General features: G+C 37.0%; 1 protein-coding gene across 1 annotated transcript in view; it reads left to right on the forward strand.

The window, feature by feature from the left end:
• The window catches only part of MAOB (monoamine oxidase B), a 161618-nt gene that overhangs the window by 110995 nt on the left and 36303 nt on the right, over window positions 1-14320 (forward strand). The window contains exons 4-5 of the mRNA XM_033115752.1: window positions 4044-4148; window positions 5012-5103. Coding sequence (XP_032971643.1) covers window positions 4044-4148; window positions 5012-5103 — 197 coding nt within the window. The remainder of the gene's footprint in view (window positions 1-4043; window positions 4149-5011; window positions 5104-14320) is intronic.

Consider the following 14320-nt stretch of genomic DNA (forward strand, 5'->3'; position numbering starts at 1 on the left):
TTGGACAGTGTTCTAAATAGTAACAATCACTGGACTGTTTTTCTACAAGTGCCAAATCTGAGGCACAGAGCTCTTACAGTGCCTTTGGTTATGTAAAATAAATTTAGATATTCCCTCTTTACTTATTCCCCGAAGCTTGAAGATTTGAGTTTTTATGGGTCTAATAATAGCTCTTTCCTGTGTTTATCAGAAGCTTTCCCTAATATTATAAAAGAATAATCACTTTTATAAATTTGAGTAAGCTGTTACCTCAAGCACGGTCAGTAAATGAATACATAAAAGGGTAAAGGTTGTCTTCTTCTTCATCATCATGGTATATCCTGCTACTTTACTAAATTCATTTATCAGTTATAATAGTTTTTTGGTGGAATCTTTGGTGTTCTCTATATATAGTATCATGTGATCTGCATATAATGACAACGAGATGATATTAGGAGATGGGACCTTTGGGAGATGATTAGGTCATGAGGGTGGAGTCCTGCTAATTGAGATCAGTGCCCTTATATAACAGACTCCAGAATGCTCTTGTCTCTTCCAATACGTGAGGACACAGTGAGAAGATGGCCATCTATGAACCAGGAAGTTGGTCCTCACCAGACATTAAATCTGTTGGTGCCTTGACCTTGGACTTCTCAACCTCAAAAACAGAATACATTTCTTTTGTTTATAAGGCACTCAGTCTATGGTATTTTGTTATAGCAGTCTGAATGGACTAAGAGAAAACCTAAATATAAAGGATTATTTTAGAATTCAGAAGACTTCTTGGAGAAATGGCAGATCCTAGGGCTGGGGCAGAGATGAGCCTGAGGAATCTTCTAGTGCCAAAAATGAAGCAAGTGCTCAAGAAACAAAAGGATGGGGGAATGTCAAAAGGACACAGGAGTTCACAATGGCCACTGGTGGAACAACTTGAGCAAAAAATTAAATAATTGTAGTATTGGATTATAACCCAAAGTATAAAGTAAATATATGTATGTCCATACTGATATAAATAAAAGAGTGAATAAATAGATAACAGGGGAAAGAGACAAATCTTCCTTAGAGAAGAATTTTTTAAAAAATATGTGGATACTCTCCATCTAGGAAGTAGAACTTACTTCCCACTATCTCCTCTTGAGGATGAGATGAACTTAGTGACTCTTTTCCAAAGAACCAAGCATGGAAAGGGGAAAATAGTAACTTTGCAGTTGAGAAACCTGATACGCACTACCTTAACCAAGGAATCAAGTTAACATCCCTAATGATAAGTCAAAAGGCTATCATGATGTGATGAGAAGGGTACTTTGGCCCTGTTGTATTCTTCCTCCAAACCCCAAACCCCCATCTAAAAATGAGAAAAACCTTCACATATCCAAATAGAGGGACATTCTACAAAATACCTGACCAGTGTCAAGGTCATGAAAAACAAGGAAAGACTGAGAAACTGTCACAGACCCGAGGAGACCAAAGAGACTTGATGACTAAATGTAATGTGCTATCTTGCATGGGATCTTGGAACACAAGAAGTACACTAGTCTACAAACTGGTGAAGTCCAAATGAAGTCTGAAGTTTCATAAATAATGATGTACCAGTGTCAATCTCCTGGTTTTGATAAATATACAATGGTAATATACAATGTTAACATTAGAGAAGATTAGTTGAGATATATACGGACACTTTCTCTACTGTCTCTGCAACTTCTCTGGTAAATATAATATTATTTAAGATAAAAAGTGTATTTAAAACATAAAGCATAAAAGAAAAGTCCACAGTGTTGGTCAGGATGTGGAGCAAGTAGAACACATACATTGTTGGTCAGAATGTGAAGTGGTACAACCACCTTGGGAAACTTAAAAAGTTACACATACACCAACAATACAGCTCAGCCATTCCATTCCTAGGCATTTACCCAAAAGAAAGGAAAACATGTACAAAATGACCTGTACAAGAATGTTCATAGTAGCTTATTCACAGTAGATCAAAACTAGAAATAGTTATCAACAGGGGAATGGATAAACAAACCATGGTACATACATATAATGGAATACTACTCAGCAATAAAAGGGAACAAACTGCAACATGGACAGACATCAAGAACATTATGCCAAGCAAAAGAAGACAGATAAACCTAGAATCATACATATTGCATGATTCTGTTTTTAAGAAAAAACGAGAACAGGCAAAACCAATCTATAATGACAGAACGCTAATTAGTGGTTATCTGGGGCTAGAAAGCTGGCAGGCATTGACTGGGAAGGGGCAAGAGAGAACTTTCTGGGGTGATGGGATTGTTTTATGTCTTGGTTGTGATGATGGTTACACAGGTGCATGCATGAGTCAAAACTCCCCAAATCATACATTTAAAATCATTTCATTGTGTGTAAATTACACCTCAATAAAGTTTATTAAGTGGTGTGATGGTTAATTTTATGTCGATTGACTAGGCCACAATAGTTAGACATTTCGTCAAACACCATTCTAGTTATTTCTGTGAGGTATTTTTTAGATGAGATTAACATTTAAATCAGTAGACTTTGAATAAAGCAGATTACCCTCCATAATGTGAGTGGGTTTCACCCAAGGGAATTCTGACAGCAGACTGCCTTTGAACTTGAACAGCAACTATTCCCTGGGTCTCTAATCTGCCAGCCTATCCTACAGATTTTAGACTTGCCAAGCCTCCACAATTGCCTGAACCAATTCCTTAAAATTAACCTTCCTTTCCCCACTTCCCCCCCACACACAATCTTATTGGTTTTGTTTCTCTGGAGAACCTAATATAAGAATAAATGGAAGCCTGTATAATAACTCTTCCCTGAGAATCTTATGGCCTTGTTGGAGAGAGAGGAACAAGATCACAGAATTACTACAAGAATGAACATGATTAAGAAGTACAAATTTCTAGTTATAAAAATAGTCTTGGGGATATAAAGTACAGCATAGAGAAGAGAATACAGTAAAAAATATTGTAATAATTATGTATGGTGTCAGATGGGTATAGACTTATCGAGATTACTTCATAAGTTATATAATGTCTAGTCACTATGTTGTACACTGAAACTAAAAAATATTGTATATCAACTGTAATTGAAAACAAATTTTAAAATAAAGAAAGAAACATGGTTTTCCCTCAAAAAACAAACAAACATGAAATCTCATTCACAACTCCAGTTTCTCTGTCTGCAAAATCAATATGAGATAAATCTTTGCTGAATGACTGAGAGTTGTGAGATTTTGGTTAACTGTGGACCTTGAGTTTTTTCAATTCAGTTGAAAGTTGATGTCAGAATGCACAGCCTGGTTTCTGACTCAGGTTTTCAAATGGACCTAAAGTGTTTTTGTGCATGTCCCTTAACTGTCATCAATGAATTAAGCCTCCCAGAGATGACTAAAAGGTTGTCTTATTATTTACCCTTGGAGAATGTGTTTCCTTCATCTCTGTGTCAAGGTGTCCCTGCCCTGCTGGGAGAGCCATGTAGAATAAACGTGTCCCAAGGAGAGATGGAAGTAGTCTCTTCTTTCTGCTTTGACCTTGCTGATCTCTGAGAACTTCTTAGTTGACGTAGGGCTTCTGATTCCTTGGGAAAGCTTTTCTGGGCCCTGTTTTGTGGCTCTTTCTACAGATGGTTGCATTTCTGTGATTGATTTTCTTCCACTTCTAACCTTGTGTAATGTTATAGTTGTAATTTTCTGATGCTCCAGGTATACAGGTCTCCTGACACTGAGATATTAGCAAGCATTGTTGCAAATGAGATTATTTAGGTAAACCCACATCTGTACTTGCATTTAAATTTTACATGGTAAGGTTTTCAATTCAGAAAGAAACTTTTTTAATTGTGTTTGTTGTAGCACCAAATTTATTTAGGTAACAGAATTTTGTTTGAAATATCTATTCCAAAAAGTTAAGTAGGGCTCTGAGGCCACAAGGAACTGAAACACTTGAGTGTATATTACATATTGATAACTAACATGATTTTGCTTGCAGGCATTTACCTACTTGGCAGATTTAAGTACTTTTACACTGTAGTAATGTTTCCTTTTAAAAATATTTTGTATCTCACAGGGCAAATCATACCAGTTCAGGGGCCCATTCCCATCTGTGTGGAATCCAATTACCTACCTAGATCATAACAACCTTTGGAGGACAATGGATGACATGGGACAAGAGGTAAAGCTTCTTAAAGCTTCTTTGACTACATTTGCATTTTTCATAATACATTTAAAGAAAGAAGATGCAACATATCACCAATGTGTAACACATTTGTAGCACAGAGTAACTTTCAGTAATGATTTATGAAATGAATGAATGAACTTGTTTCTAACTCCTAAAGAATGAGAGGTCCAACAGACTGCTGTATACTACTAATGAGGGGGGAGAAGATCATATGTTACTCAGCCTTCCTGGATGATGTTCTAATCTAGAAAATCCTCAGAACATAGTAAATTAAGACTCTGGGTCTTTGAGTCGCCACCATGCCCAAACCTGCAGCCCATAAGTAAAAACACACAGAACCTGACCTGAAACTCCAATTTAGACATGATTTGGTACAGCTGTCTGATCCGTGTTAAGGAGTTAAATTTATGAATATTCTCTCTCTAAGTAAGTACCATGTTTCCCCAAAAATAAGACCGGGTCTTATGTTAATTTTTGCTCCAAAAGACACGTTAGGGCTTATGTTCAGGGGATGTCATCCTGAAAAATCATGCTAGGGCTTATTTTTCGGTTAGGTCTTATTTTCGGGGAAACACGGTAACTTAGTCATTGATATTTGGGAACAGACCAATTACAATATAGCCTCCATTTATTATGCAGGAACTGTTATCGTAAATTAAATATTGATCACGTGCTATAGGTCTATAATAGGTAAGCTACACAGACAGCATTGGCTGTGCAGTAAGTCAACATTGGAGGATTTGGAAAACTTACACTTTCCGTCTTTAAGTTAGAGTTTTTAATATGTACTCTTGAAATAGTTTTTTTTTAAGTAGAAAATTACATGCCCCCCACCCCAAATCCTTATCTGAATGTAGATCCCCAGTGATGCTCCATGGAAGGCACCCCTTGCAGAAGACTGGGACCGCATGACGATGAAGGAGCTGCTAGACAAGATCTGCTGGACTGAGTAAGACTCTCCATTAGACACAGACATTTATTGTGACTCTTTTAGGTTTATTTAGCAATATCATTCAACATGGAAGGGGTAAGTAGCTGCTTTGTGTCTAAACCCATGCCATTTGGCAAGGTGAAATGCTGAAAAATATTGGAAATGGGTCATGTCATAAAGGTGCCTACACATTAAACCTACATCTTTGGAATAGTTTTGCACCACAAAGCTGGTATTATCCCATAAAGTCCTCGGAACACACCAGAATGTGCCAACTCCTTAACTTAGAACAGCTTAAAGACCATTTGCTTAAAGATCTAATTTATCAAGTTGTTGACGTAGGAATACTTTTGTGCTCCTCACTGGTCGTCAAGTGTAGAGATGGTGCATTAGCATATACATTTGAAACACCTTATGGGTGCAAATCTTCAAGGATTTGAAGAGGAACTTCTAGAAAAGTTCTCTGGATAATTCACAACTGTAGAGGGAAGAAGAACATGGTGAATTTGTGGTAAACAAAGTAAGAGAAATGGAAGGTAACTTCCAGGAGATTGTCCTTTCATGCTAAATAGCATGAGTTGGGAATATGTTTGGCTCAGGGGTTGATGTCTTCATTCCCAAGGCACTGGGGAGGGAAGCTGGAGCACCGACAACTAAAAGTAAAAAACAAGATTTTAGGAATATCTCAATTTAAGATATGGAAATAATCAAAAGACATAAAATTTATATATTACTTGGCATACAGAGGGTGGCAAAAATATACACTATTTTTTAAATTTCATTGGGGTGACAATTGTTAGTAAAATTACATAGATTTCAGGTGTACAATTCTGTATCATATCATCTATAAATCCCATTGTGTGTTCACCACTCAGAGTCAGTTCTCCTTCCATCACCATATATTTGATCCCCCTTACCCTCATCTCCCACCCCCCATCCCCCCACCCCCCTTACACTCTGGTAACCACTAAACTATTGTCCGTGTCTATGAGTTTTTGTTTCTCATTTGTTTGTCATGTTCTTTTGTTGTTTTTGGTTTATATACCCCATATCAGTGAAATCATATGGTTCTCTGCTTTTTCTGTCTGACTTATTTCGCTTAGCATCATACTCTCAAGATCCATCCATGTTGTCACAAATGTTTTTATATCATCTTTTCTTACCGCCAAATAGTATTCCATTGTGTATATACAACACAACTTCTTTATCCATTCGTCTATGGAAGGACATTTTGGTTGTTTCCATGTCTTGGCCACCGTAAACAAAGCTACAATGAACATTGGAGTACACGTCTCTTTACATGTAGATGTTTTCAGATTTTTTGGGTAGATACCCAGGAGAGGGATTGCTGGGTCATTTGGTAATTCTATTCATAATTTTTTGAGGAACCTCCACACTGCCTTCCATAACGGTTGCACCCGTCGGTATTCCCACCAACAGTGTATAAAGTTTGCTTTTTCTCCACAGCCTCTCCAACACTTGTTACTATTTGTCTTGTGATGATAGCCATTCTGACTGGGATGAGGTGATATCTCATTGTGGTTTTTATTTGCATTTCTCTGATGATTAGTGATGTTGAGCATTTTTCCATATGTCTATTTGCCATTTGTATGTCCTCTTTGGAGAAATGTCTCTTCAGGTCGTCTGTCCATTTTTCCATTGGGTTGTTTGTTTTTTTTGTTGTTGAGTTGCATGTGTTCCTTGTATATTTTGATATTAGCCCCTTATCAGAAGCACTGTTTGCAAAGATCTCCCATTCAGTTGGTTGCTAATTTATTTTGTCGATGGTTTCTTTTGCTGTGCAGAAGCTTTTAAGTTTCAGATAGTCCCATTCGTTAATATTAGCTTTTACTTCCCTTGCCTTTGGGTAAAATTCATAAAATGCTCTTTGAACCCAAGGTCCATAAGTTTAGTACTTATGTTTTCTTCTATGCAGTTTATTGTGTTAGGTCTTATGCTTAAGTCTTTGATCCATTTTGAATTAATTTTGGTACGTGGTGACAGATAGCAGTCCAGTTTCATTCTTTCCACGTGACTATCCAATTCTCCAGCACCATTTATTGAAGAGGCTGTCTTTTCTCCATTGTATGTTTTTGCTTCTTTGTCAAAATTATCTGTCCATATTTACGTGCTTTTATTTCTGGGTTCTCAATTCTATTGCATTGGTCTATGTGTCTGTTTTTCTGCCAATACCATGCTGTTTTGATTTTGGTAGCCCTGTAGTACAAGCTGAAGTCAAGGAGTGTGATTCCTCCAGTATTGTTCTTTTTCTTAAGATTGCTTTGGCTATTCAGACTCTTTTGTGGTTCCAAACAAATCTGATGATTTTTTGTTCTATTTCTTTAAAAAATGCCCTTGGGATTTTGATAGGGATTGCATTAAATCTGTATATTGCTTTGGGTAACATGGCCACTTTAACTATGCTGATTCTTCCAATCCATGAGCATGGAATGTCTTTCCATTTCTATGTGTCTTCTTCGATTTCTTTCAAAAATGTCCTATAGTTTTCAGCATATAAGTCTTTCACATCCTTGGTTAAGTTTATTCCTAGGTATTTTATTCTTTTTGCTGCAATTGCAAAAGGAATTGTTTTTTTGTATTTCGTTTTCTGAGATTTCATTGTTAGTATATAGGAATGCAATGGACTTTTGTACGTTGATTTTGTAGCCAGCAACTTTACTGTATTCGTTGATTGTTTCTCATCGCTTTTTGGTGGAGTCTTTAGGGTTTTCTATGTAAAGCATCACGTCATCTGCAAAGAGTGACAATTTAACTTCTTCATGCCCAATTTGGATGCCTTTTATTTCTTTCTCTTGCCTGATTGCTCTGGCAAGGACTTCTAACACTATGTTGAAAAGCATAGGTGATAGGGGACAGCCCTGTCGTGTTCCTGAACATAGAGCAAAGGGCTTCAGTTTTTCACCATTAATTATAAGATTAGCTGAGGGTTTGTCATATATGGCCTTTATTATGTTAAGGTATTTTCCTTCTATACCTACTTTGTGAAGTGTTTTAATCATAACTGGATGTTGTATCATGTCAAATGCTTTTTCTGCATCAATTGATATAATCATATGATTTTTGTCCTTCATTTTGTTTATGTGATGTATCGCATTGATAGATTTGGGCATTCTGAACCATCCTTGTGCCCCGGGATGAACCCCACTTGGTCGTGATGAGTAATATTTTTAATGCATTGTTGTATTTGATTTGTTAGAATTTTGTTTAGGATTTTTGCATCTGTATTTCTCAGAGATGTTGGTCTGTAATTTTCTTTCTGTTCTCCTTACCAGATTTTGGTATCAGGGTAATATTGGCCTCATAAAATGAGTTAGGGTGTACTATCTCTTCTTCAATTTTTTGGAAGAGTTTGAACAGGATTGGTATTAGATCCTCTTTGAAGGTTTGGTAGAATTCACTAGTGGAGCAATCTGGTCCAGGACTTTTGCTTTTGGGAAGATTTTGGAGGACTGATTCAATTTCTTTACTGGTGATCAGTCTGTTTAGATTTTCCAGTTCTTCATGGTTCAGCTTAGGAAAGCTATATGTTTCTCAGAACTTGTCCATTTCTTCTAGGTTATTGAATTTGGTGGCATATAGTCCTTCATAGTATTCTTGGATGATCCTTTGCATTTCTGTAGTGTCCGTGATAACTTCCCCTTTTTCATTTCTGATTTTGTTAGTTAGTGTCTTCTCTCTTTTTATCTTAGTGAGTCTAGCCAAGGGTTTGTCAATTTTGTTAATCTTTTCAAAGAACCAGCTCTTTGTCACATTGATTTTTTCTATTGTCTTTTTGTTTTCTGTTTCATTTAGTTCTGCTCTGATTTTTGTTATTTCCTTTCTTCTGCTGACCTTGGGTTTCATTTGTTCTTCTTTTTCTAGTTCTTTAAGGTGTAACATGAGGTTATTTATTTGGGATTTTTCTTGTTTCTTGAGATAGGCCTGTAATGATATAAATTTCCCTCTTAAAACTGCTTTCGCTGCATCCCAAAAAATTTGGTAGGATGTATTTTCATTGTCATTTGTTTCCGTGTATCTTTTGATCTCTCCTCTAATTTCTTCTTTGACCCGGTCATTCTTTAAAAGTACGTTGTTTAATCTCCACGTACTTGTATTCTTTCCTGCTTTCTTTTTGCAGTTGATATCCAATTTCGAAGTCTTGTGATCAGAGAATATGCTTGGTAGGATTTCAACCTTCTTATATTTGCTGAGGCTGATTTTATGTCCCAATATATGGTCTATCCTTGAGAATGTTCCCTGTACACTAGAAAAAAATGTATAGTCTGATGTTTTAGGATGAAGTGCTCTATATATGTCAATTATGTCCATTTCAGTTGATGTGTCATTTAGGGCTGTTATTTCATTATTTATTTTCTCTTTGGATGATCTATCCATAGATGTCAACGATGTATTTAAGTCCCCCTAGTATAGTTGTGTTTTGGTCAATTCCTCCCTTTAGTTCTGTTAGTAGTTGCTTGGTATATTTCGGTGCTCCCTGATTGGGGGCATAAATATTGATGACTGTTATGTCTTCTTGTTGTATGATTCTTACCATTATGAAATGTCCACCTTTGTCTCTTGTTACCTTTTTCACCCTGAAGTCTGCTTCATCTGATATTATTATGGCTACACCTGATTTTCCCTGGATACCATTTGCTTGGAGTTTCAATTTCCACCCTTTCACTTTGAGTCTATGCTTGTCCTTGTATCTGAGAGGTGTCTCTTGGAGACAGCATATGGTTGGGTTTAGTTTTTTGATCCAATCTGCTACTCTGTGCCTTTTTATTGGTGAGTTCAGTCCATTCACATGTAGGGTGATTATTGATATGTGACGATTTCCTGTCATTCTATCTTTAGTTTTCTGGTAAGGCTGTGTCTCCATTGTTTCTTTGCCTTTTTGTTGTTGTCTATGATTTCTGTGTGGTGGTATTCTATGATGTTTCCCTCTGTGTCTTCTTTTATTACAGTATGTATTTCAGTTCTGGATTTTTTTTGAGTGGTTACCCTGAAGTTTATGTAAAAGAAAGTTTGATATTTAGAGTATTCCATTTTCTTCAGCACGCTTACTTTCTCCATTCCCATATTCCGGTTCAGGCCTTTATTCTCCCCTTTTTATGTTTTGTTTGCCACAAATTGTCCCTGTTGATGGTGGCCAAATAGCCTCCTTTAGTATTTCTTCTATTGCAGGTCGTGTATTAGAAAATTCCCTCAGCTTCTGTATGTCTGGAAAGGTCATTATTCGTCCTTCATATCTAAAGGACATCTTTGCTGGGTACATTATTCTTGGCTCATAATTTCTCTCTTTCAATAGTTTGAATATTTGGTTCCACTCCCTCCTGGCTTGTAGAGTTTCTGCTGAAAAATCTGATGATAATCTAATGGGCTTTCCATTGTAGGTTACCGTCATCTTTTCCCTGGCTGCCTTGAGGATTCTTTCTTTGTCGTTGATTTTAGACAGCTTCAATACAATGTGCCTTGGAGAAGGCCTGTTGGGATTGAGGTAGTTAGGTGTTCTATTTGCTTCTTGGATTTGAGGATCCAGTTCTGTCCACAAGTTTGGGAAGTTGTCATTGGCAATTTTTTTGAATATATTCTCTCTTCCTTTCTCTTTCTTCTCCTTCTGGTATGCCCATTATTCTTATATTGCTCTTTCTGATGGAGTCAGAAAGTTCTTGTAGAGTTCTTTCATTTCTTTTAAGTCTCGAGTCTCTTTCTTCTTCCATCCATGTCTTTTCCAGGTTTCTATTTCGATGTCACTGATTCTTTCCTCCATCTGGTCAGGTGTACTACCTAAGCTGGCTATTTCTTTCTTAATTTATTCTATTGAGTTCTTAATCTCCAGAAATTCTATTTGGTTCTTTTTTAAAATTTCAATCTCTTTCTTAAAATGCTTGTGTTGTTCTTTGTTGTGTTTCTGAGTTCATTAAACTGCCTTTCTGTGTTTTCTTGAATCTCATTGAGATTTTTCAGAATTGCAATCTTGAATTCTCTGTCATTTAAGTCACCTATTTACATATCTTTAAGTTCCTTTTCTGGAGACTTTTCACTTTCTTTCTGAGCTGTCTTGTTGCCTTGGTTATTTATGGCAATTACTGATTTATTATTTCTCTTCATAGACACCTACAGTTTTGACTTCTGCAACAGGTTGATAGGGAGATGTCTTTCTTTTGTTTTCCAGTACTTGTTGGCAGACTGTTTTATTTTCTCTCCGACTGCAGCCTTTTTTTCTCTCTCACACGGTAGTGCTATGTTTTCTCTGCCCTATTCCAGTTTCTCACACAATAGGGGGTTTACCTGGGAGATGGGCTTCTCCTCTGTTAATAGTTCTCGTGGGTCACAGGGCACTGTGACCCACATGTAGTGTCCATGTGGGATGTGGAGAGCTTTTGAAGTTCCAAAGCTCTTCCTGCACCAGATTCAGAGCCCGTATGTTTCAGCAGTTCTGTTTCCTCCTGCAGGGATCCACCCAGATAGTTGGGGCCCGGGGCGGGGTGAGTTGTGAGAGGTGGCCCAGAACAATGGTGGCTACCACCACCATAGCCGGTCCTGCTTCCTCAGCTCCCTCCCCTTTGCCGGAGCAAGGTGGGCTGTGAATCTGTGTCTGTGGTCCACAGTTCTCAGAACAGCAAATATTCTGTTCTTTTGAACTGACACTGCTACTGTTCCACTTCTAGCACTGGGCATGTCGCGGCACTGCGATCTCTGGGAGGGTAGGGATTGGGCGGCTAGTCTCAGTGCCTAAGGCTTCCATTCTCTGCTTGTCAGTGAGGGCTTAAACCACCGTTTTCAGCCTTCTTCTCTCAGTGTTTTCTCCGAGGTCTCTGCCGTGAGTGTTGGGTTCAGCCGTGTTATATGCTGCCTCTTCAGCCCTGTGAGCCATAAGCGGAGCCCTAGCAGTCCGAGTTCTTCCCTCTCCCGCAGTGGTAGTTTGGGGATACAGAGAGTTCAGAGCACTGATTTAGGTCTGCGTCCTGTGCCCGTGCGGCTCCGTCTCTGCACTTCTCCCTTCCCTCCTCCCCCGCTGGCGTGATTCGCCCACTTTTAGGTGAATTCAGTAGTGGACCTCTTCGTCTTCCCTGTCTGCTGTGCAGGGAGTCCTTTGTGGAGTTATAGTTGTTCAATTAGTTGTAAATTCCTGGGGAGATTTACAGAGGTTCACCTCACGCTGCCATTTTGATCATGAACAGCTTTTAATAAATTCAGTTAGGTGTTTTCTCGCCAGAGAACTTTAAAACTCCTTGAAGATAGGACTAATTATATTACTTTGGGGTCACAGAAATCTGAATTTTTCTATCATAGTCCTTGGCCTAGTTCTCTCCTTAGTGAAATTCTAGTTGTTGGCTGACAATATAAAGCATTCAAAGAATATATGAACACAAGGTAATTTTGTAACTTTTCCTAGGCAAGATATATATTTCCTGGTTTTAAAGGAATTAATCCCCAGATTATTCAATCTATCATAATTCAAACTAAAGCATAATCATACATTAAAAGACTACTATTGATTACTCTTTCAGTTATTATTTATAAAGTACTTTACAGAAACACAAATTAAATTCACAATATTGTCATAGCTTTGTAAATACCCTTTTTATAACCTATAACTAAAAATACTGCATCAAAATGATACTAGTGACTATCTTTTGGGGAGCAGAAATATGGAAGATACTCATTCTCTTACCTTTTTATTTTATGAACTTTCCAAATTTTATATGTGTATCTATTTTTCATGTAGAAAATATAATGATATTTATCTTTTAAAAAGTCAATGGGGCAAAGAATACAAAAATATCATTGCACTATCTTCCTTGACCTTCCATTCCCTCAGATATTGTTCTTCTCATTTCTTTTCTCACTGAAACTCCCAGAGTAAATCAAATAATGGATTAGGAATAGCCTGGTCCTCCAGAGAAAATTGCTTTTAGATCTCCCTCCATTTCAAACTAGGATTATATCTTTCTCACTAAATTTGCAGCAATAACAACTGCAATTGTAGCAATATTTTTGTTTAATATTGGCTGTCTGGCTAGGGCAACGTTAAGTTTTAGTTATTTATTACTCCCTTTACCTTTTGCTGCCCCAATTCACCTATAAAAGAAGGAATAAAAGAAATAAGACATCAGGAAACAGCAAAGGATGTGTTCACTTAGAAGTGAAACCGTTTTAAACCAATGTTTGGATATTTGCTTTCGATAGATGCCACAAATTGCTTCTGCAAAGAAATCTTGAGTCAGCAATTTCCATTCCTTCAGTTATCATGAGGAACCTTATAAAACTAACTCTAAATCACTTGAACATATATATTACACTATTTGCTGGCTAAATTATGGGGCTTTCATAAAAGTTCTGTCAGGTTATTATGACTGAAAATCTAATACAGGTTGAAAATCTAATGCAAACACTGTCAGTAACTGGTATATGTGTTAGTTGTGATTCTACAAACTTCCAGAGTCAAGGTACACTAGAGTAGAGAGGTGGCCTGAATCAACTTGTCAGTTGACTAATAATAAAGCATTTCGAGGTATTAAAAACATGAGGTTTGAATCAGATATGATGTAGTTTGAAGTTGTACCATTTAATGAGCTGTATATTACATATTACTAACCTCTTTGAGATTGTTTTGGGGCTTGTGAACTGGGGAAAAATAATAGCTCTCTTACAGTTATTGTGACAATTCAATAAGACAATAAATTTAAAAACCATAGAGTGTGGAAAAAAAAAACCATAGAGTGTGAAAGAGTTCAATAAATGGAAGACAGTATTATTTATTCCACCCATTGTCAGCACTACGTGGTGGCAAATTCTGCCTCAGACCTAACCATATTAACAACACACAAACTTTATGTCAAAGTCAGAAGGGGGATTGGTGCTTATTAAATATATCCCAGAGTACACATTACTACTGGTGAATTTTCAGGTGTGTTAGATATAACTGAGTCATTGGAATGGCATGAAATAATTCACTTTCTGGTGTGCCTGTAGGTAGGATATAACTTCTCACCATTTACCTGACAACTCCAAGTAAAAGTTGACCTATCTATGCTCTATTAATTGCTTTTCCCCTCATCCATCCTTTGAGCTTGTCTCCCATTAGGAAGTAAAATATCTGAATAGATAACTGACTAATTCTTTGTTTGGTACAGCACCTAGTGTATTCTTTGTGCATTATAGATAATTTTAAAAATATTTAATTGATATTTCTCATCAAACATTCATTAATTTTCCAAAAAGTAAT

Source organism: Rhinolophus ferrumequinum, chromosome X (genome assembly GCF_004115265.2).
Source record: "Rhinolophus ferrumequinum isolate MPI-CBG mRhiFer1 chromosome X, mRhiFer1_v1.p, whole genome shotgun sequence".
Classification (NCBI taxonomy): domain Eukaryota; kingdom Metazoa; phylum Chordata; class Mammalia; order Chiroptera; family Rhinolophidae; genus Rhinolophus; species Rhinolophus ferrumequinum.